Below are 25137 nucleotides of genomic sequence, written 5' to 3' on the forward strand. Positions count from 1 at the left end.
AAAACCACGGAAAACCATCTTCTGTGCTGCCGACAGTGCGGTTCGAACCCACTATCTCCAGAATGCAAGCTCAGAGCTGTGCACCTCTAACCCCATGGCCAACTTGCTCAGTATACCCGACTGGGACATATTCAATGTCATCTGTATCTTTATCCTGATGGCACAGGGTTGACAAAATATGATGCAATATTTATTTTTAATATTAATGTATAATATACTAATATTACATGTAACATTTATGTATTATATGCAATATTTATCTGATTGATATTTTTGGACTCTTGGTATTGCTTGCATTTCATGGTGGATGATGATCATTTTCCCATCATGTGATTTGTGCAACAAAGTTGACTGGAACCCACGTAGTTGCATTTTACTTCAGTCTGATATATTTATATGATGCTGTGCGTCTGGCCAAGTTCATCCTGCTACGGAATGGAGTAGACCGTACTACCAGCGACTCAACACTGAATGTTGCGCGGCAGAAAATAACCCTTAGAAGGGCCAACGGCTTTGGGGGGATGAGTTCTTGTTAGGTGGGTTATGGACCTTTGGAGGAGGAAATGCTATCAAAATCCCACTAAATATAGCATCTGTTCTCCAGAGGAGCAGCTACAATATGCGTCTGTTCTACATATCATGAGTGGCCTTATTAGTAATCGACGTCAGGTTCGGGCGACAAGACGGCTGGCCAATATCTGTCGCAACTAAATGGATCAATATTTCAAGAGGAACTGTAGAAATGCTAGGGCATATCCTGGAAGCGATGCACGTCGGCCTTGCCTGACCGCCATCACTAGTAGGCAAGGGCAGAACCGGCTAAAGGAGCTAGCCTAATCGACAAAACATTGCGTTGCGTCATTAAACATTGGTAACTTGACTGGGCGCAGTCGTGAATTGACAGATTTGCTAGAGCTATGTAAGGTGGACATTGCTTGCTTAAAGGAAAACGATGAGAGGGACAGAAGTCTTTTTTTTTTTTGCTAGGGGCTTTACGTCGCGCCGACACAGATAGGTCTTATGGCGACGATGGTATAGGAAAGGCCTAGGAGTTGGAAGGAAGCGGCCGTGGCCTTAATTAAGGTACAGCCCCAGCATTTGCCTGGTGTGAAAATGGGAAACCACGGAAAACCATTTTCAGGGCTGCCGATAGTGGGATTCGAACCTACTATCTCCCGGATGCAAGCTCACAGCCGCGCGCCAACTCGCCCGGTAGGACAGAAGTCTTGTGACATTGGAGATGGATATAAGCTAATGGATAATGGGACATCTAGCAGCAATGGTGTAGCTATTGTTGTAAATGCTGACCTCCGTAGCCATGTCACTGACGTCCATTGATGCTCCGACTGTATGATGGCTATCACCATAAACCTACATCCCTCCGCATGTGCCATATTCTCAGCCACAAAATGGCTATGATGATTAAGAGAAAGATAACTTTTGGCTGGAGCAGCAAGATCCAATATCAGCACACTCTCCAGAAGACTTCTTAATTCTCTGTGGCAAACTGAATGGGCATGCTGGAAGGAAGCAAGCAAGCAAGCAAGCAAGAGGGCTACAATGCAATGGGGCAATGATTTTGGCACAAGAAATTATGATGGCCGAAGAGTTCTTGACTTTGCTGAAGCTAATGATCTGCTTATCAGTAATACGTTTTTCAAAAAATGTACCCACAACCTCATCACGTATGCCAGTGGTGACCATAGGAGTAAAGGATGTTAAGGTCATACCATCCAACTGTGTTGGCCTGCAACATAAGCTGCTCACCTCCGATATGAAGATCATAAAACCTTCCAATATGGGTTATCATATGATCGCTCTCGAGCAGATCAAGTGGTGGAATCTACAGAAGCGAAAGCAAGCTCTTATAAACTACTTCAAATTTCCTCCTAGTCATTCCAGGCTCTGTTGATGCCACATGGATAGCCCTCCGTGATTCTCTTATCAAGGCTGCCAAGACAACCCTGGATACAACGAAGGTAGGCCAATACAGAATAGACAAACAGGCATGGCTATGGACTGATCAAGTCCTGGTGAAAGCGAAGAAGAAATTTGCCTACAAAAAGTGGCATGCTAACAAAACCAAAGAGGGCAGGGAAGAATATGTTGCAGAGAGACGAGCAGCTAGGAAAGCTGTTGCTGAAGCCAAACCTGAGCTCTACGAAGAGCTGGACATGAAGGGTGGTGAAAAGTGCATCTATCGGCTGGCAAAAATCAAGAGATAAGGCAACACGAGATACTGAACACTTCATGTGCATCAAAAAAAAAGGATGGGCACTAACTACAGGACAGAAACCATATCCTGGAAAGGTGGCAGCAGTACTTTGAAGAAACTTCAAACGTGGAATTTCCACATTCACCAATTCCAAAGGACTTTCCCTTGCTCTGGACCAGTAAGCCACATCATCTCCGATGAAGTCGCCCATGCTATAAGGTGTATGAAGGACTCAAAAAAGCACCAGGTTCAGATGATCTACAAGCACATATTTGGAAGCTGAATGAACTCCATGATGATGATGCTGCTGCTGCTAAATGGCTGGCCGGACTCTTCAATGCCATCGTGGATGAAGGTAATTCTCTCGCTGACTGGTAACAAGCACAACAGTGTCCATATTTAAGAACAAAGGTGACTGTTCAAACTATCGACCCGTCCACCTCTTCTGTCATGTTACGAAAATCTTTGATTGGATTCTTGACAGGCGCCTGAGAGAGACTGTCACTATAGGCAACAACCAGTGTGGTTTTGTAATGGGAGTCAATACTTCTCATGCAATATTTGCAGCACACATGCTTCTGGGGAAACACTTAGAAAAGAATAAGCCAATATACTGGTTATTCCTTGACAGAGAGAAAGAGTTTGATGATGTACTGCATCAGCTCATCTGGTACACGTTGCACGACCATGACGCACCAAAGCTGCTTATCGACTGGGTCCGGATACTGTACGAGAACAGTTGTAGTTAAGTAAGGTGAGCTGCTGGCTTCTCTGAGAGCTTCTCTGTGAGAGCAGGGGTACATCAGCGATCAGCCCAGTCACCGCTGCTCTTTATACTTATGGATACCATCTCACGTGACCTGCCAAAGTGTGTTCCTTAGACCGTACTGTATGTAGACAACCTCCTACTTGTAGCTACAACCGAAGAGGAACTGCAGGGCTGTGTTCAAACATGGAGTGAATGCCTAAACCAGTACAGCCAGTATCTAAATGTTAAGAAGTACCTGGGAATTACAACATAATAATAATAATAATGAAGCCTCCACCTTATCAATACATTTATTTATATACTATTAGTACAGTAATCACAGTACCGGTTTCGACCCCTCGAGGGTCATCCTCACCTGTCATATACAAATACAGTTATTAAAACATCACATGAGAAGGTGTTGTACATACATGCAAATTGACCAATTTGACAGGTCGTTTAAAATAAATTATATGTTAAAATGGTAAAATGAGTCCTTTCTTCTTCAATTATAAAAAGATTACGTAATGTAAAAGACAAGTCCTTATAATTTTCTTGTTGATTTGATAAGCGTAAATTGAGATTTGTACTATTGTGTATGAACTAATGTTCTTAAGGTAATCTCTATTTTACATTAAATCTTATAATTAATTATTAAAAACATATCGAAATTTTATTCTTCTGGTAATTATGTTGCTTATTTCACGATGTCCTTCAGTTGGTAGTATGTGTATCTTGAAGTGATCTGGATACTTTCTATGAGGAAATAGGTCGTAGTTTAATGTTTGGTTCGATGCATTGTCTATGTACTATATTCATAGTATATACTAGCTGCCTCTGTGGATCCGTGGTAGAGTGTCGGCCTCCGAATCCCAAGATAGCGGGTTCAAACCCGGCAGAGGTAGTCGGATTTTTGAAGGGCGGAAAAAAGTCCATTCGACACTCCATGTCGTACGATGTCGGCATGTAAAAGATCTCTGGTGATACATTTGGTATTTACCCGACAAAATTAATTAAATCTCAGCCATAGACGCTCAAGAGAGATCCGGTTTACTCGGTTTGCCATCTAGTGGACCTAGAGTAAAACGGAACGTCGAAATTGACGAGCAGACAGCCAGATGGCGTCAAGTCGAAATGTCTGTACATGGTAGCTGAGGCCATACGATTATTATTATTTATAGTATATACTAAATGCCGAGTTAATAGTAATGATATTGTAAGTATAAAAATTTGTTTAGTTTGCGACGTGCACCTTAATATGACGTTATATACTATGTCAAGTGTCAAATGGTTTACATTTTTTAATGTCTTAAATGATACCGTGTGGGCTTCTTTCTATATGTTGTAGGCTGTGATATTCTGGGTGTTGACACTATGTGCGTTGCACGGCAGCATGTCATAGATAAAGGGGAGTCACCGGAGTGCTGTGCAATGGGTGTATGCTGGTACACCTCAAATCAAAGGAGTGCCACACTGTAGTCTATCCAGTGGCGCTGTATGGAACCGAGAGCTGACCAGTCGTCAGAAGCACCAAGTGTTTCTGCACGCTATGGGGATGCGCATGTTATGTTGGTCTCTTGGAGTTTCAATCCATGATCACATAAGCAACAACATGATCTGGCAGAGGACAGGAGACTTTCTCATTCAAGAAAAAACGCAGGAAGGGCGCTTTAGATGGTATGGCCATATCCTGAGAGTGGCAAATGGTACAGTTCCTCCCGAAGCATACATCTTCACTGTCAATGGAAAGTGCCCACGTGGAAGGCCGAGACAACGGACAACGATGGCAAGACACACTAACTGCAGAAATGAAGACTGTTCAGCTGACATCGAATGTTGCATCTGATCGCCTAAAGTGGTGTTCATTGATCCGAAGAGTGGACCCTACACCTGCAGGAAAATGCTAAGTTGAAGATTTTTTTATGTGATGCTGCTCACCAGCAAGAGTATTTTCCAGTGTTGCAATTTTTGGATTACTCTTTTATAACCACAAGGGAACAGTTAAATAGCATAGTTAGATTTTGATTTTCAAAAAGGTAAATTCTTTTTTTTTTTGCTAGTTGCTTCATGTCGCACCGACACAGATAGGTCTTATGGCGATGATGGGACAGGAAAGGGCTAGGGAGGGAAGCAGCCGTGGCCTTAATTAAGGTACAGCCCCAGCATTTGCCTGGTGTGAAAATGGGAAACCACGGAAAACCATAAGGTAAATTCTATCTCAATTACAAATGCTAAACAATTTTTTCTCCAGGGAGACAAATTATGATACACAAGCATTTATGTCAAAGATTGAAAGAGTTAAGTTTAAATTTAGCAAGTTAATTTTTTGTGATTATTATTGGTAAATTACCAAGGGTTAATATTTGATGTTTTATTTCTTTGAAGGTCATTTTGAACTTCACTTAGAATACAACAACCTAATCTGAGGAAGTAAATGAATTAAATAATTGTATCAAACATTGAAAATTGAGGATATCTAGATACTGTATTTAAAATACTAGGCTAACTTCTGTGACCGTGAGTTTAAGAGAAAGGCTGAATTGATTGATATCGTACAGCACTGTGGCGAAAGCTCTTGGCCTGTAGATTTGCAGAGTGTCTTTGAAAGGATTACAATTTCTTGCCATATATTTTTAAATTATTAGTGGTCGTATCGATAAATACTACATTACTAAAGTTATATAGTATTATACTTCCGATGATTTATGTCTTATACATTTTTACCACACCGGCTGTGATCAGAGATACTGACTGGCCAACGCACTCGCCAGGACTTCAAGGCTGCCTGAACTGTGAGAGTGCTGAGCCATGTGGCACGACAGAGAAGATGGAAGCAGGTAGGCACGCATACGCAGTAAAGCATCTTCCTTTTTTTCGTATCGTAATTTTAACACCAAGGCTGTGAACTTCTTCCATTCCGGTAATTAGCAAAGTGAGTCGATCTTCCTTGTCATACTAATGTGCTAATTTTCAATTTGATTTGGCTGAGATGGTACTAGCAACAAACCAGGAACAACTTTCAATTATTAATGAAATCACTGACGTGCTCCAACAAAACAACACAAATGTCAAGAATGCACTTTTCAATGCTGGTCCTGGGGGCACTAGGAAATCATTCAGGATATATAATACAAAAGATTCAGGGCTTCGTGTTATATCAGTAATGTAGACAGAAACAGCCACTATTTTGCCGTCCAGCAGTTGAACAGTGCAGATTACATTCAACATTCCTCTAAATTTAAATGAGAGTTTGGTATCTGCATTAAAATGCAATTACAAAGCAACTGACGATATTCGATTAGCACGCCACAATATGGTATAATGCCCCAATGGCAAATAGTTGTTCATTATTGCATGTGAATCGTCTTCTAAAATATATCATAGGTAACAACATTCCATTCCTTCTGGTGGGAAAATTATTGTTCTTGGGGTAGATTTTATAAAGGTTTTGCCACATGCTTATCGCCAAACAACTAACTATTTATAAGTGTATTAAATACTCTTTTCTTTGAACCTTCTTCAAACTATGCTGCTTAAATAAAAATATGCTAGCAAAATCACAAAAAATGGAATTTGCTGATTTCTTCCAAGAAATCTTTGATGGCGGCTACGCCTCTGTAGATGGTGAGGATCAAATGTTACTGAACTACCAGCCAGAAGTTTAGCACATATGATATTGTGATGGAAATTTAAAAAGTAGTTCACTTCTGTGAAAGATATCATTTTCTTGAAAGTTGCCATTCTTCCCCCCCCCCCCCGCCCCCCCATTCTTCAATTGCCAATGGAATTCTGTATTTAAACATAAAAGTAATGGATAACTCAAATTTTGTTTTGTTTAATTCAAAGTTTTTACTTATGTTGATGTAAAGAAAATGTACTCTACTCTTAGGTATAACTGTAGTTCGCAGCTGGTGTTCCTCTTCCGGGATCAGGGGAGGCGGATTTGGAATGTGGTCAGTGCCCTGTCTTCCACTTCTTGTACGGCTCTACTTTGTTTAGACTCATCAGTCATATAATACAGATATTGATTCCCAAAGGGAATTTAAAATATTTGTCCCGAATGAGTAAATTTATAATACCAATATAATGGTCCGTTATTGGACATTATAAATTTTCCAGCTAACTCATTCTTGGTTGCCTGCGTTTCGCCCTCGTGTGCTAAGTTAGGCTCATCAGTTGGGACTTAGCACACCACCCAAGACGCAAGGCTAGTGCATACCGTGGAGGCCACTGCATAGGCTACTTGAAGCCACCAGCAGTGCCAATGCACTATGAGAGCTATGTCTCATTTCCAAAATTTTTGATGCCTGCCTGGCCATCAGATAATACAGATATTGATTCCCAAAGGGAATTTAAAATATTTGTCCCGAATGAGTAAATTTATAATACCAATATAATGGTCCGTTATTGGACATTATAAATTTTCCAGCTAACTCATTCTTGGTTGCCTGCGTTTCGCCCTCGTGTGCTAAGTTAGGCTCATCAGTTGGGACTTAGCACACCACCCAAGACGCAAGGCTAGTGCATACCGTGGAGGCCACTGCATAGGCTACTTGAAGCCACCAGCAGTGCCAATGCACTATGAGAGCTATGTCTCATTTCCAAAATTTTTGATGCCTGCCTGGCCATCAGATAATACAGATATTGATTCCCAAAGGGAATTTAAAATATTTGTCCCGAATGAGTAAATTTATAATACCAATATAATGGTCCGTTATTGGACATTATAAATTTTCCAGCTAACTCATTCTTGGTTGCCTGCGTTTCGCCCTCGTGTGCTAAGTTAGGCTCATCAGTTGGGACTTAGCACACCACCCAAGACGCAAGGCTAGTGCATACCGTGGAGGCCACTGCATAGGCTACTTGAAGCCACCAGCAGTGCCAATGCACTATGAGAGCTATGTCTCATTTCCAAAATTTTTGATGCCTGCCTGGCCATCAGATAATACAGATATTGATTCCCAAAGGGAATTTAAAATATTTGTCCCGAATGAGTAAATTTATAATACCAATATAATGGTCCGTTATTGGACATTATAAATTTTCCAGCTAACTCATTCTTGGTTGCCTGCGTTTCGCCCTCGTGTGCTAAGTTAGGCTCATCAGTTGGGACTTAGCACACCACCCAAGACGCAAGGCTAGTGCATACCGTGGAGGCCACTGCATAGGCTACTTGAAGCCACCAGCAGTGCCAATGCACTATGAGAGCTATGTCTCATTTCCAAAATTTTTGATGCCTGCCTGGCCATCAGATAATACAGATATTGATTCCCAAAGGGAATTTAAAATATTTGTCCCGAATGAGTAAATTTATAATACCAATATAATGGTCCGTTATTGGACATTATAAATTTTCCAGCTAACTCATTCTTGGTTGCCTGCGTTTCGCCCTCGTGTGCTAAGTTAGGCTCATCAGTTGGGACTTAGCACACCACCCAAGACGCAAGGCTAGTGCATACCGTGGAGGCCACTGCATAGGCTACTCGAAGCCACCAGCAGTGCCAATGCACTATGAGAGCTATGTCTCATTTCCAAAATTTTTGATGCCTGCCTGGCCATCAGATAATACAGATATTGATTCCCAAAGGGAATTTAAAATATTTGTCCCGAATGAGTAAATTTATAATACCAATATAATGGTCCGTTATTGGACATTATAAATTTTCCAGCTAACTCATTCTTGGTTGCCTGCGTTTCGCCCTCGTGTGCTAAGTTAGGCTCATCAGTTGAGACTTAGCACACCACCCAAGACGCAAGGCTAGTGCATACCGTGGAGGCCACTGCATAGGCTACTTGAAGCCACCAGCAGTGCCAATGCACTATGAGAGCTATGTCTCATTTCCAAAATTTTTGATGCCTGCCTGGCCATCAGATAATACAGATATTGATTCCCAAAGGGAATTTAAATGCACTATGCACACGAGGGCGAAACGCAGGCAACCAAGAATGAGTTAGCTGGAAAATTTATAATGTCCAATAACGGACCATTATATTGGTATTATAAATTTACTCATTCGGGACAAATATTTTAAATTCCCTTTGGGAATCAATATCTGTATTATCTGATGGCCAGGCAGGCATCAAAAATTTTGGAAATGAGACATAGCTCTCATAGTGCATTGGCACTGCTGGTGGCTTCAAGTAGCCTATGCAGTGGCCTCCACGGTATGCACTAGCCTTGCGTCTTGGGTGGTGTGCTAAGTCCCAACTGATGAGCCTAACTTAGCACACGAGGGCGAAACGCAGGCAACCAAGAATGAGTTAGCTGGAAAATTTATAATGTCCAATAACGGACCATTATATTGGTATTATAAATTTACTCATTCGGGACAAATATTTTAAATTCCCTTTGGGAATCAATATCTGTATTATCTGATGGCCAGGCAGGCATCAAAAATTTTGGAAATGAGACATAGATCTCATAGTGCATTGGCACTGCTGGTGGCTTCAAGTAGCCTATGCAGTGGCCTCCACGGTATGCACTAGCCTTGCGTCTTGGGTGGTGTGCTAAGTCCCAACTGATGAGCCTAACTTAGCACACGAGGGCGAAACGCAGGCAACCAAGAATGAGTTAGCTGGAAAATTTATAATGTCCAATAACGGACCATTATATTGGTATTATAAATTTACTCATTCGGGACAAATATTTTAAATTCCCTTTGGGAATCAATATCTGTATTATCTGATGGCCAGGCAGGCATCAAAAATTTTGGAAATGAGACATAGCTCTCATAGTGCATTGGCACTGCTGGTGGCTTCAAGTAGCCTATGCAGTGGCCTCCACGGTATGCACTAGCCTTGCGTCTTGGGTGGTGTGCTAAGTCCCAACTGATGAGCCTAACTTAGCACACGAGGGCGAAACGCAGGCAACCAAGAATGAGTTAGCTGGAAAATTTATAATGTCCAATAACGGACCATTATATTGGTATTATAAATTTACTCATTCGGGACAAATATTTTAAATTCCCTTTGGGAATCAATATCTGTATTATCTGATGGCCAGGCAGGCATCAAAAATTTTGGAAATGAGACATAGCTCTCATAGTGCATTGGCACTGCTGGTGGCTTCAAGTAGCCTATGCAGTGGCCTCCACGGTATGCACTAGCCTTGCGTCTTGGGTGGTGTGCTAAGTCCCAACTGATGAGCCTAACTTAGCACACGAGGGCGAAACGCAGGCAACCAAGAATGAGTTAGCTGGAAAATTTATAATGTCCAATAACGGACCATTATATTGGTATTATAAATTTACTCATTCGGGACAAATATTTTAAATTCCCTTTGGGAATCAATATCTGTATTATCTGATGGCCAGGCAGGCATCAAAAATTTTGGAAATGAGACATAGCTCTCATAGTGCATTGGCACTGCTGGTGGCTTCAAGTAGCCTATGCAGTGGCCTCCACGGTATGCACTAGCCTTGCGTCTTGGGTGGTGTGCTAAGTCCCAACTGATGAGCCTAACTTAGCACACGAGGGCGAAACGCAGGCAACCAAGAATGAGTTAGCTGGAAAATTTATAATGTCCAATAACGGACCATTATATTGGTATTATAAATTTACTCATTCGGGACAAATATTTTAAATTCCCTTTGGGAATCAATATCTGTATTATCTGATGGCCAGGCAGGCATCAAAAATTTTGGAAATGAGACATAGCTCTCATAGTGCATTGGCACTGCTGGTGGCTTCAAGTAGCCTATGCAGTGGCCTCCACGGTATGCACTAGCCTTGCGTCTTGGGTGGTGTGCTAAGTCCCAACTGATGAGCCTAACTTAGCACACGAGGGCGAAACGCAGGCAACCAAGAATGAGTTAGCTGGAAAATTTATAATGTCCAATAACGGACCATTATATTGGTATTATAAATTTACTCATTCGGGACAAATATTTTAAATTCCCTTTGGGAATCAATATCTGTATTATCTGATGGCCAGGCAGGCATCAAAAATTTTGGAAATGAGACATAGCTCTCATAGTGCATTGGCACTGCTGGTGGCTTCAAGTAGCCTATGCAGTGGCCTCCACGGTATGCACTAGCCTTGCGTCTTGGGTGGTGTGCTAAGTCCCAACTGATGAGCCTAACTTAGCACACGAGGGCGAAACGCAGGCAACCAAGAATGAGTTAGCTGAAAAATTTATAATGTCCAATAACGGACCATTATATTGGTATTATAAATTTACTCATTCGGGACAAATATTTTAAATTCCCTTTGGGAATCAATATCTGTATTATCTGATGGCCAGGCAGGCATCAAAAATTTTGGAAATGAGACATAGCTCTCATAGTGCATTGGCACTGCTGGTGGCTTCAAGTAGCCTATGCAGTGGCCTCCACGGTATGCACTAGCCTTGCGTCTTGGGTGGTGTGCTAAGTCCCAACTGATGAGCCTAACTTAGCACACGAGGGCGAAACGCAGGAAACCAAGAATGAGTTAGCTGGAAAATTTATAATGTCCAATAACGGACCATTATATTGGTATTATAAATTTACTCATTCGGGACAAATATTTTAAATTCCCTTTGGGAATCAATATCTGTATTATCTGATGGCCAGGCAGGCATCAAAAATTTTGGAAATGAGACATAGCTCTCATAGTGCATTGGCACTGCTGGTGGCTTCAAGTAGCCTATGCAGTGGCCTCCACGGTATGCACTAGCCTTGCGTCTTGGGTGGTGTGCTAAGTCCCAACTGATGAGCCTAACTTATCACACGAGGGCGAAACGCAGGCAACCAAGAATGAGTTAGCTGGAAAATTTATAATGTCCAATAACGGACCATTATATTGGTATTATAAATTTACTCATTCGGGACAAATATTTTAAATTCCCTTTGGGAATCAATATCTGTATTATCTGATGGCCAGGCAGGCATCAAAAATTTTGGAAATGAGACATAGCTCTCATAGTGCATTGGCACTGCTGGTGGCTTCAAGTAGCCTATGCAGTGGCCTCCACGGTATGCACTAGCCTTGCGTCTTGGGTGGTGTGCTAAGTCCCAACTGATGAGCCTAACTTAGCACACGAGGGCGAAACGCAGGCAACCAAGAATGAGTTAGCTGGAAAATTTATAATGTCCAATAACGGACCATTATATTGGTATCATCAGTCATTGCGCTGCACAGTGCGTAATTTCAGGAATCTAGCCGGCCAAAAATCGTATCTCGGAAACTAATGGACCGATTTACATAAAACTTAGTATGTAACTGCTATTATTGGAGATAATTAAGTGTGTGGTCAATCAAGTACAAAGAACAAATTACTACGCCAGGAATAGAATTAGTAACCTTTCTTTCTTAATCTGTTTAGCCTCCAGGGTTGGTTTTTCCCTCGAAATCAGCGAGGCATCCCACCTCTACCACATCAAGGGCAGTGTCCTGGAGCTTCAGACTCTGGGTTGGGGGATACAACTGGGGAGGATGACCAGTACCTCTCCCAGGCGTCCTTACCTGCTATGCTGAACAGAGGCCTTGCGGGGGGATGGGAAGATTGGAAGGGATAGAGAAGTAAGAGGGAAGGAACCATTAGTAATCTTTGTAATTTCAATCATTTTTTGTTATAGCTTTAAGAAATTAAATAGATGTTAATAGTGGGACATGCTGTTTAGAATGTTTAAAAAGAGATACAGGAATACATGTAATTGCCAAACAATTTATTCATTAGATGCAGTTACATCAGAATCACTATCGTCACTGTCATTATCTCCTTCGGCAGATCCAGATACAGGAGGCTCAGATAGTAAGTTGAGCACTTCTCGGGAAAGCGAAATCAACTTCCTCCTCCTTGATTTCCCTAAGCTGGTAATATAAGGGTCCGATGATACAAGCAGCGTATGGAAAAGCTCAGTATTTGTGTCTTTCTGGAAGGTTTCCTCTTATCTTTATTCTTGGTCTTCTGGGCTTCCTCGTAGAGTTGTCCAATAGGTATAATACAGTGCCTAATGACCTCCTCTCCATGAACCAGGAGTTTGTGACTTTGTATTTTTGTAAGTACAATTGTATATTTTCCTTTGCATACATGCAAAATGTCACTTTATCAATGACATACCCACACGAAAGAGTTTCTACGATGGCACGTAGATGGTTTATTCAATTTATATCTAGTCCAGTAATATCTTCAGAAGTGGAAGCCTCTCTGAAGAATCTTCTAGCCGTTTCCATCATTGGTATTGCCAGCACTTTGTTTTGGATATCAACCAATAGAAGCGTTTCCTCCTTGAACTTCTGTAGTGAAGCCATCTACAGTATTTATTTATTGCGTGTGCATTTTAGGCTTTAAATCAGTGCGTAAATGTATTGTGTTGAGTGAGAGTTGTGCGATAAGCCTACGTGTGCGATTTATTTCTTTGACATAAATACTATGATCTTTTTTAGTCAGCTGCAGTATTTATTGCGTCTGTTTTCCAGCTTTTATTGTCTGGATAAATTTATTAAATGCAATTAAATACATCCCCTGCCCCTCGAGCCCATAACATTATTTGTCTATTTTCTCTCGCAATTTGCCTTATATTTCAGTGCTGAGGTTTCTTATGTGCCGTAGTTTACCTCTGATTCTGTACAAACCAAAAGTGGCCCCTGTAAACCCCACGTACCCTTTAGTTCATAAAAGTAATTTGTAGCTTAGTTTCTTCAGCCTTTTGTCTCGAACTTACATACTGAATTTCACAAATTTATATGCCGCCGTTTTCCCGTGATGGCGTTGAGCGGAGCCGTTCGATATGGCAACCCTATTGTCATAAGAACAATACTGTTTTCTTTCTTAACATGGAATGAGCTATAGTACTGGCAGGCTCATCATGACATTGTTGTGATGCACGTCCTTCTGCAAGGCTCATTCTCTGCTCGAACTAACTTTTATTGTACTTCAGCAATTTGTCCATTTTTCTACTATACTTTGTCCAGCGTGATCGAATTTTAGCACACAAACTACTGACAGATTTCCTTATTGACTTGTATATATCCTCAGAACAATCCTCAAAGCCTAAATGTTCAATTACAGCATTCGCAATATCATAGTTCCCCTTATATTCCCTGCTGTTCCTCAACAGCTCGAAAACCGACCTCCGGGTTACAGAGTACATGGCTTCTGAAAAAAATTAATTACTCTCATGGTCGCGCCTGGTCGCAGCAAAAAGTCACAGTTTTCTATTCATTGAAGTATAGATAACTCATCCAAAAAACTTTCATTGCAGAAATCAAAGGCAATCCATTTTGAAAGTCAGCTCAAATTTGTATAATTAGATAGCGCTTGGACACCGTGTACCTGAATTTTAAGTGCATATTGCGGACAACAATATAGTAATTTTCAGAAAATGCTACATACTATATAAAATACATACCTTCATTTAATATAATCACATTGCAAGCTAAAGAAATATTTAGTTCTGACGTCTTTACTGAGCCCTCACATAATAACAACTGCGCGCTCGCCTCGCCAGAATATGATGCCCTAACGGAGGAGAGCCACTTTAGGCTTCCCGTGAGATTAGATAATCAGACAGTGCGACTTTTCAATACTTAATTACTGTACCCAAGAGCCTTATAAACACGAGTCACAGAAAATGCGAACCAAAGACAAGGGTTGAAAATATTATTTTTGGCCGGCTGGATGCTAGAAATTACCCACTGTGCGCCGCTTTAGTCAAGGTAACCAGGAATGAGTTAGCTGGAAAATTTATAATGTCCAATAATGGACCATTTATATTGGTATTATAAATGTACTCATTCAGGACAAATATTTCAGGTTTCCTATCTATATCAAGGTTAGGTTACTCGAACGGACAAGTGTGCAGTTGATGAAGTGATTTCCTGACATGTAATTAACTCCATTATGGTTCTCTACTGACATTTACAAACATAATTCGTATTCAATTTTTATTTTCCATCCAGTCAATACTAAAACATATTAAAATTTGATTTTTTTTGTTTACAATTTGTTTGACGTCACACTGACACAGATAGGTCTTATGGCGGCGATGGGAAGGGAAAGGCCTAGGAGTGTGAAGGAAGCGGCCGTGGCCTTAATTAAGGTACAGCTTCAGCATCTGCCTGGTGTGAAAATGGGAAACAATTTGATTAAAAAATTGAACCTTCAATAACATTTCTTACTTCAATTTTGATTTAAAATTTGAACATTCACTAAAATATTTTACTTCAATTTTTAAATAAAACTGTAGCATAATTTAGTATTGACTGGGTGGGCAATAAAAAAAGAATAAGAAATTTAGTGATTGAACATTCACTAAAAACTTACTGAACGTTCAATTTTTAAATCAAATTGCAACATATACTACAGAGTGGACAATAAAAAAGAATAAGAATTGTATGCAATTTCCTTACTGTGACATGAAGCTGCACTGTGTTTTGTCAGTTTAGCTTCCTAGTTTGTTCTTGTTTCATGTTTGCATTATCATGCAATTGTCCTAGTTATGCACTTACAAATCATTAACAATGGCTGAAAAGGTAACAGTAAAGGAAATGGAAAAGTGAGTTAGAAAGAAATTGGAAATCGTTAAGGATTTTGGACTTCCTGCTAACATACAACTTCTTTCTTAATAAAGAAAAATTTTGAGTAGTGAGAGTGAGAAAGACACGAAAAGAGCAAAAGTACTGGACAACTCAGATGTGGAAATCTATGTACTGAAGTGGTTCAAACAGGCACAGCAACAAGATTGTTCCACTGCGTGGCACTCTTCAAAGACCAAAGGCTGAAAAATTCATGTCTAGATGAATTGCAGAAGAAAAAATTTCAAAGCACACACAGTTGCATAAAATGAATTTCATTATAAAGCCCATATTGTCGTCCGTATACTTTAAAGGTATGGTCAAATGTTTCACCTTTACAATACTAAAAGTTTTATTATTTAATTATTTAAATAACATGGATGTTTGTGGCTAAACATACATACCACGCCGAGCTGTCATTCTTGGGTAGGCGAGAACGGCCCTCCACTGCACATTCTACATACGATACTACGATCAGATAATCCGTCTAATTATTTTTTAACAAGAATTGTCAACATCATCACCCCAATAAGACGAACTCAATATCTTTTTACTGGAATCCTCACTCATTTTCATCACGTTATTCGATCGTCTTTATTCTATTGAAACTAAACATTGTGCTCCTTATCAAGTTTTTACCAACACATCGGAATACTGTACGTCAACACAGCACCATCAAGTCAAGAAGAATTTTAATGCCAATTTTACTGAATCATCTCATGTGTACAATTTTTTAATTTCATTTTTAACTGTGTTCAAGTGTTATGCTCAGAACATTACAGCAAAATCTTCACTATTTTAACTGACGCATGCTCAGAACATTACAGCACAATCTTCACTATTTTAACTGACGCATTCGGCAATCTGAATTATTTTAATGTGTTGTTTTTTGTCCTTGTCCTTTGTGCTTGATCTTAAAACTTTTCGGCTGATGATTTCTACAAGATAGATGAAACATGTTCCGTTATATTTTAAAAATGTTATTTAAATAATTAAATAATAAAACTTTTAGTACTGTAAAGGTGGAACATTTGACCATACCTTTAAAGCAAACACAGGGCGACTGGATGGATTCAAAGAGCAGAACAAGATTTCTTTCAAAGCTGTGTGTGGTGAAAATGGAGCTGTTGATGAGCCCGCAACAGAAGCCTGGAAAAAAGACTTGGTAGTATGGTCGCCTGACGAGACGTTGTGTGGATGCGGGGTAAGCATGGCCACTGCACATGTACCTATCTCAAGCCTCAAGGCCTGACAATAAACATATGTTCTGTCCGTGGTGACTTGCGATTTGAGGCACTGTCCTTAAGTATCGAAGTGGTAGTTCAATAGCGTCTTAGTTACACATTTACTGTCTGCATTGCATAAAGAACTGTTTAATAATGAATATGCATTGATTCAGAGAGCTTGCATTGTCTGTCACGACTGATGTTTGTAGGTAAGGGCATAATAGTATCTGTTTCTCATGCTGTACCGACAAGCTGCCGCCACTTCTTGTCGGACACAGAAAGTACAGTAAGCTGTCACTGAATACAGTAAATTAATTTGTGAAGTAAATTTTATACAGACTGAGGAGAGTGGCCACACATGTTAATGCACTACAGCTATAGAGCCAAGCTCTGCACTCGGGAGACAAGCGGGTCTAAACCCCACCGTTGGCCATCCTGAGAATGGTTTTCTGTAGTTCCCCATTTTCACTTCCAGGCAAATAAGCCACAGCCAATTCCTTCCACCTAATTAACTCCTTGTCCAATTTCATTCACTATCATTCTTTTCATCATCATTAGCTCCTCAACTGAGGTTGGCATCAGGAAGGGCATCCAGCCGAACAAATTATGCCATATTATAACTTAATTTCATCCCCGACCCTGTATAAGGAACAGGACTAAGGGGTAGATAAACAAGTACATTTTGTAGTTTATTTCTCGCGGTCTTCTTGCTGAGGACATGAGGACGTGCTCGGGTGGTCTATCAATGCTGCCAACCTTTTCATTTTGGAACTAAGACTAGTGCAAGCAAAGCAATAGAAGTGCATTCTATATTGGACAGTGTGGAAAAGCTGAATTAATTTAAAGCGATTGGTCTGGATTGGTTAGGTCCGGCTAGAGATAAAAAGATTGGTCTGGATCGGTTAGGTCTGGCTAGCGACAAAGCGATTGTTCCCTTTACATGGTGTTTTTTTCTTTGTGCTTTTATTCAGCTGGGTTCAGCATTGATGGCAATGAAGTCACATTCTGATCACGTTGACTAATAGGACTGCAAGTAGCTACTTCAGCCATGGACGATGGCGGATGTTGCTCTATATTAGGTTATAAAAGTAAAGGTACTTCTGAGGGCGGGATGGTGGGTTCCTAGACATCGCAATGAACACATTTCTCCTCTAAAAGGAATTCCAAGTATGATTTGCACTATTTTCACTTCCTTATAATGTTACAAACTTACAGTTGCACGGTGTCAACTTTTGGCGAAATAACCAAACGACAGTCATACCGCGTGCAGCTGAATGTATAGTCCGCACACCTTTTAGCGATATTTCTTTGTACTTGTTGAGGAGTAAGGAGGGAGCTCTCCCAGTTCCGGTAGTACTGCCAACAGAATAGAAATTAAATCTGAATTGAATCGATAATATGATCGATCGATATGAATTTTTTAAACCTTTAGCATCTTAAGCCAACAACTGTGTCATACACACATTATATAACATTTCTCGATGCGAATATTGTTCCCAGGATGAATTCTATAGTTTGGCTTTGCTGTGTAAACAACAGTACTAGAACGTAAATTGTACGCCAGATGTCGCACAGTGATGCATAGTTGTGATTAAGTCAGGTTTATAATAACAGATGAAGAGTCCATAGTTTCGGCTTACCAATAACTTATTCCTTTATTGATTAATGGACTAATTTGATGGTATTATGAAAGTCAATCCATAATAAGATGATTAATTTTAACTTTGGCACAAATTCTTGACAAGTAGTGACATATAACCTCAGAATTTTTTTTTTTCTATTTACTTTATGTCCCATCGACACAGATAAGTCTTATGGCGGCGATGGGATAGGAAAGGCCTATACTAGACTTAACTAAAGTTTGCGTATGACAGGTAAGGTTGGAGGGAGGAGCATTGCACATGCCATTTCACAATGTTGCCGCATTCCAGTATTCCTTTCTACATTCTCTCACCCCTCACTTCCGGCTCACTTGTTCCCTCCTTCATTATGACTGCTGTGACATGAACTGGCCTTTTTTCACATTCTTGATTTCCACCGTAATGGGAGTGATCGCAAATGGGACAAATTTTGCTGTGACCGTGACTGACTTGGTCTCATGTTGTGTTATTTTTAACAGGGACCGGCCTGATAAGCTCAGACAGTAGAGCGCTGGCCTTCTCATCCCAACTTAGCAGGTTCAATCTTGGCTCAGTCCGGCAGTATTTGAAAGTGCTACAGAACGTAAAATCAATAACATTATTATTCTTTAACAGGGGTGGTACCTATAGCCTGACAAATCCTTCAACATGCCATTTGTCCTATACTTTGTCTGTACAACTTACTGGCATAAGTATAGGACGTAAAACAAATAAGAAAAAGTGAGCTCAAGGGGAAAAGGGTGCGCGGAGAGGTGAGGGGTCATAAATCATGTGTACTCTTTTCCACACCACCCAGCGGTAGAGTACCTGGTGCGTTTCATCATACTCGAAATATAAATTAAAATACAATCATTGTATTACGTACGTACGTAAATAGTATTTAAAATACAATTAGAAACTTACTAACGGCCACAAAACAGAAACAGAATGCCACTCACGCTGAACTGCTTGCGACAAGATCTAACTCACAAGTGAAGTGAGAGGTTTGGCAACTCCCAGCAAAACGAGCTGCCCAGAAGTTTTATCTCCATGGCAACCGCAATTGCCCCACCCTCGTTCCCATGGCAACCATACCGCCACTCCCTTTATCCCGCCCCGGCAGGCAGTAAATGGACCTCCCTCTAAGAAATGTCATACACCAACTTTTGTTATTACTAGTATAGGAATGGGAAGGAAGCGGCCATGGCCTTAGTTAAGGTACAGCCCCAGCATTTGCCTGGTATGAAAATGGGAAACCATGGAAAACCATCTTCAGGGCTGCCGACAGTGGGGCTCGAACCCACCATCTCCCGGATGCGAGCTCACAGCTGTGCACCCCTAACCGCACGGCGAACTCGCCCGGTTAACCTCAAAATATTCTCTAGGAAAAGTTTAGTGATCTGGCCATATTTCAAACATTCATAGATTATTTCATACAGTATTAATAAATCTTTCTCCTCCATAAAAAATGAAATAAATTATTACCCTTTAACACAAATGAATTGGACAGCTTGCAATTATGCAGGAAATTGTTTCCAGAACCTTGGACAAAGCAGATTAACATTAAACCAGCAGGATGATACACCTGTCTTCACTCCCAGGAAATGGACTCTATAAAGTTAACACTAATATAGGCGCTAGTAGCTATGATCTTGGCAAAGACAGCACACCACCTTGTTTGAATTCAAACACAAATTTAGCAAGAAACAAAACCTACTCCACTTCCACCTGAACTTCAGTACACTTTGCAATTAAACAACCTGCCCTGCTTAAATTAAAGATTGCTGTTAACTAAGCTGTTAAATCCTTTGTACGACTTTCTAGCAGACTGATATTTTGCTAGGTGGACGACGTTCATACTTTGTCTGGCTACTCGCATTTTCTTCAAAGTTGCCTGCCTTACTTGGGAGCACTTACTGTCGAACCACCATTTAGCTTTGCGGTTACCATTCCATGATTCAGTCGCTTTTTTTATGTAGTCCTCTATGAGAAGTGTCACTTCGTCAATCTTTCCTGCTCTGATTTCTTGGAGCATATGCTCCGTTTCAATTGAGTTTTCCTGTAGTATTGATGAGTTTAGACATCTCTTTAATTTCTAGGTCTTGTCTCTCTAGCTGGACTGCAGCACACGTTTGTGATCACTGGAATGTGCTTTCTCATCAGTGCACCATCAGATCATGTGAGAAGTGTTTGGGACTGCACCTCTATGCCCTTTACTATACTGCTTTTCACGAGAGTTTAATCCTGATATAAACAAATAGGCGGAGCACCTTGCCTATGCACGTTGACATGGATGTAGCTGATTGGAGAAGGAACCGTCGCACTCACTCGACTGTATGTGAGCTCGAAGAAAAGTAGTACGTCGCATTAATTTTATTTTATTTTAGAGAGTTTGGAAGAGTATGTAATCAAATTGAAATAGGGTTGTCATATATATATATATATATGGTTTTGTTTTAATAAAATAGTGATTAAATAACGAGAAATGAAGGCACAAGGCGTGGTGTAATACAGAAAGTCTTCTCGTAGTGAGGGAAGATCCCAAGCTGTACAGCGTGGAGATAAGGTGTTTCATCTTGCAGCAGCAGTCAGTGTCAGTATTCATAGTGAGAGAAATGGAGCAGGAGATAGGACCATCACGTGTAGTGAAGCACAAAAAAGCAAAACCGCTCAGAAGTGACCATAGGCAGCGCATCGTGAATGTGTTCAATAAACTAAGTGAACAGAATCCACGTTTAGTCATTTAATCAGAAGTTCAGATCTTCGCAATGTTGTCGATGGCGATGCGCAGTCCTGTACGTCCGAACAAGAGACGCTGACGGGGTGGAGGTCGGTACTACACGCTCAGCGAATAACAAATCTTTCTTCGGCGGAGGCGTGGACATACCATATTTACATCAGGATTAAACTCTCGTGAAAAGACATATAGAACTAAATTTGTACCATGGAAACGGGACTTAACACCTAAGATGGAAGGAGAAGTCAAACCATGCAGTCCTTTCACTCAGGAAGTAAGGAAAGTGATCTCAAGTTCAAAAGTCTACCAAGGCAGCAGGCCCAGATGGCCTTTACGACGAATACCTGAAGACATCTCTCCGTTACTTAGAAACAGTGTGGTTAGAACTGATGAACAAGTGTCTGAAAACGGGAAACATTCATAATGCATGGAGAAAATCAGTCGTTAAGATGGTCTACAAAGGGAATCATATCGCGGAGTGACTCTGGAATCAGTAGCTTCCAAAATTCGCACCAAACTGAAAACTCAGAGAATCAATAGAATAGCAGACCCGTTTCTCCCTGATGAACAGTTTGGATTTAGAGCCGGGATATCGACTCTGGTGGCAGTGGAATGCCTCCTGCAAGATATTCACGAAATAACCAGAAAAAGGGCATATTCATTGACTACTCTAAGGCTTTTGATACAGTAGATAGGCTGAAACTTGCTAGAAAACCTGAGGAAATCGTTGGTCGTACATGGCTCACAAGGCTAGTTACCAACATATTATCGGAGAACTCTAGACTAATGATGTATATCTGAGTGTATCTAAGTGTATATATTATGACCATTTGGTTGCAATAAATTTATTATTAAATCTCAATTCTTTTAATGTTCTACACTACCAGACAGAAGTTGAACCTTGTCTCAACAACTTACCACAACATACAAAGTGAAAGGTGGAGTGAAATTATCATCCAATTGTCTTGAAGTAAAAGCCTGAGAATTCTGAGAAATCTATAGGGAGCTGTGAGCTACCTTTTCACCAATCCGGCGATAGTTTGCTTATGGTCTCTGAAGACATCACCCATCTTTTGTATTGACATTTCATACGGTTTACAAGGTTAATTTTCCAATTGAAGTTACTTTCCCTTTACCCTCAAACATACTGATGAGGTATGCTAAGGGATATGGAATCTCTACACTCGTCATTTGACAGAGGGGTGCAAATGAGGCCGTAACCTATACATTTTAACACCGAAAATAATTATAAATTACTGTTCATTTCTCACTAATGGAATAATTTACATGATTACTGATTAAAGTTCTGTATTGTTCAGAATGGAAACAACAAAGTCTGCTATTAAATTAAGGCTACTGTTGTACGTTTTGAAAGTATCTACAACCTAGAATTCCAACGAATGATTAGAAACATTAGCATTTGGTAAAGATTAAACCCTAACTAAATGTATAGGCATCTCTACTTTACAGTTTAATTTCAATGTTATCTTGAAATTACTCACCAACTATCCGAACGACGCCTCGCGATGATTGCAAGAAAAGAGTGGTATCAATCTCTCCATCAGTTAGGTCTGGGAATGGCTGAATGACTGCCTCACCAAATAAATTCTTTGGAATAACAGGTTCTTCCATCGTTGTTTGTTTACGCAAGTTAATTATCACATCCACGGACGTTTACTGTTAAAGCTGAAGGTCAGGAAAAAGATGATGATGATGTTCGTTGTTGTTTAAAGGGGCCTAACAGCTATGTGATCGGCCCCTCAGGAACAAGAGGTTACGTTCACCAACTAATGTATCCATGCCGGAAAACAGCACAAGCGTCATATATATAAACAAAGAAAGCGAAAGAAAGGGCAAAGCTATAGATTTCGCTCTGCCATGTCAGTAACACGAGAAAACACTATGTGACACACGCAAAGTGTTTGTTGTTGTTGGTGGTGATACTTTTCGGGCATTTATCGAAGATATTTCACCCAGTCTATAATCCCTTACTTGCTGAATAACACTGATACAACTGAACACTTCAATCCATGAAAAATTATTTTTGTGGTTTGAAAGGGATACACACCACTGTATTCTACTTCTTCTTCTTCTCCTTGGTTAGTTGTTGGACATCGTCGTAAGACGCTACATCTTTTTTCTTTTCTTGATATTTGGTTGGGCTCTGTATGTAACTAACACCCAGTTCCAATACTTTGTAACTGAAACACTGTCGAACACTCAGAAACATTTAGGTATGGTGACTAAGAAATACTTTATCTCACAGTACAAGGATCACTGGTATGGGTGAACATCTACATCTTGTGGGTGTAAGTGTAATAGACATAGGAGTAAGCACGGGGACACAAGGTACTATATCTTCACGCCGAAGTGGCTCATCTTGGCGTCTTTTACTTTGACATACGGAACGAGCCGACAATTGGGAAGTACAAAGGATAGCACACAACAACTAAAGGATCTAGTATTAAGGATGGAATAACACAAATGGATGGGTAGAATGTATATATCGCGCAAAGTGTAATGAAAGCTTACCAAGGACATGTGATATGACTAACGTCTTGTTACCCTAAACCGTTCCTACCAAAGAGTATCTGACCTACCAAAGAGAATTTACCTACTGAATCTGGATCTTTCTAACAAATGAACAACGTATTAACATGTGTGCTAGGGGCGACAAAAGACAATAGTAACGCGAACTTTGTGCACATTGTCTGCTAGAGTTATATAATAACAAAAATTAAACAAAACCTAAGTAGGCATAGTGGGGAGTGTTATGAAGACGATGTAAGTGACACAACTATTAAAGAAACGTGAATCTTATGGTATGTTTACAATATGATGCCCGTGTCATCGAAATATCTGTTTAATATGTATATGATGTCCGGTGACGGATTGTAAACAAGACAAGCCACACTTGTGGGAAGCGGTATTCGTAAACGGATGAGACTTGCAATTAATCGTGTACGAGCCTGAGGATATAACTGACATTGGAGAATGAGGTGGTTTGCATCCGCCTCATTTGAACCACACTGACATGTCGGTTGGCTGACAATATTGAAACGATACTTTAACATGGGCGTAAGCGAATGATTGAAACGTAGCCTAATAATAGTTATGATATGACGCCGTGTGTAAGTTGATCGTTGATACCAGTGTTTGATTGGCAGAGAGGGTTGGAGACTGTAATAGAATTTCCCTTTTATTCTTGCAGTGTCATTCCAGAACTGTTGCCATGTTGCTTTTTGATGTTGCTTTAGTAGTGGAATTAGATCAGTAACTGGAGTCATAAATGTCATTGGAGGGGTGTTGAGGAGTGATGCTTGTTTGGCAGCTTTATCCGCTGTTTCATTACCGGGAATGTTTTTATGAGCTGGAATCCATATAATTGTCATCTGAGTTCCAGTAGTATGTAGGTCATATAATAGTTGCTTAACATTATAAACATACCAGTTCATCGTGAATTTAGAAGACTGGATCGATTGTAATGCTGATAGAGAATCTGTGAAGATATTAGCGTTCGGGATTGCTGCGTTTTTTATATACAGGAGCGTTTGTCTGATCGCTATAAGTTCTGCAGTGAATATAGAGAAATCCGGGTGGAGTTTATATAGTTCAATGTGTTGTATTCGTTCATAATAAAATGCTGCTCCTACCCCGCATGAATTCCGAGATCCATCGGTATAGAAATTATGTCCAATGTTAGAGTATGAGAAGCGGATTTTTTTTGAGGGTGGTAAAAACATAGTGGTTTGATACTGTAGGAATGCAAAAGTAGTAGTTGTAGCTTGGAGCGTATCTGTGTGGTATTGTACTACCTCATACGGTACTGTATAATGGGGAAGTTTGGCGCACCTTATGATATTGTTTGTTAATGTCGATACATATTGGAAGACTGTTATTAGAGCAGGGGTTCTTTTGTCTCTGATATTATATGAGTTATATCGTTCATGTAGTAGGTGGAGTTTCGGTACAATAGGATGAGAAACTGTTATGAAACGTCGTAGTAGGTACTTGGAAGTAAGGAACTGCCGACGTATGTGGAGTGGTGGTTCTCCCGTTTCCACTTGTAGAGCATTCGTTGGTGTAGAGTTGA

The 25137-nt window shown here is 40.4% G+C and overlaps 1 protein-coding gene across 1 annotated transcript in view; it reads right to left on the reverse strand.

Annotated features, from left to right (window-relative positions):
- Positions 1–23145, reverse strand: part of LOC136864555 (putative protein PLEKHA9) — an 89664-nt gene extending 66519 nt beyond the window's left edge. Inside the window, exon 1 of the mRNA XM_067141694.2 lies at positions 22547–23145. Coding sequence (XP_066997795.2) covers positions 22547–22676 — 130 coding nt within the window. The 5' untranslated portion in view covers positions 22677–23145. The remainder of the gene's footprint in view (positions 1–22546) is intronic.
- Between the last annotated feature and the right edge of the window lie 1992 nt (positions 23146–25137).

Source organism: Anabrus simplex, chromosome 2 (genome assembly GCF_040414725.1).
Source record: "Anabrus simplex isolate iqAnaSimp1 chromosome 2, ASM4041472v1, whole genome shotgun sequence".
Lineage (NCBI taxonomy): Eukaryota > Metazoa > Arthropoda > Insecta > Orthoptera > Tettigoniidae > Anabrus > Anabrus simplex.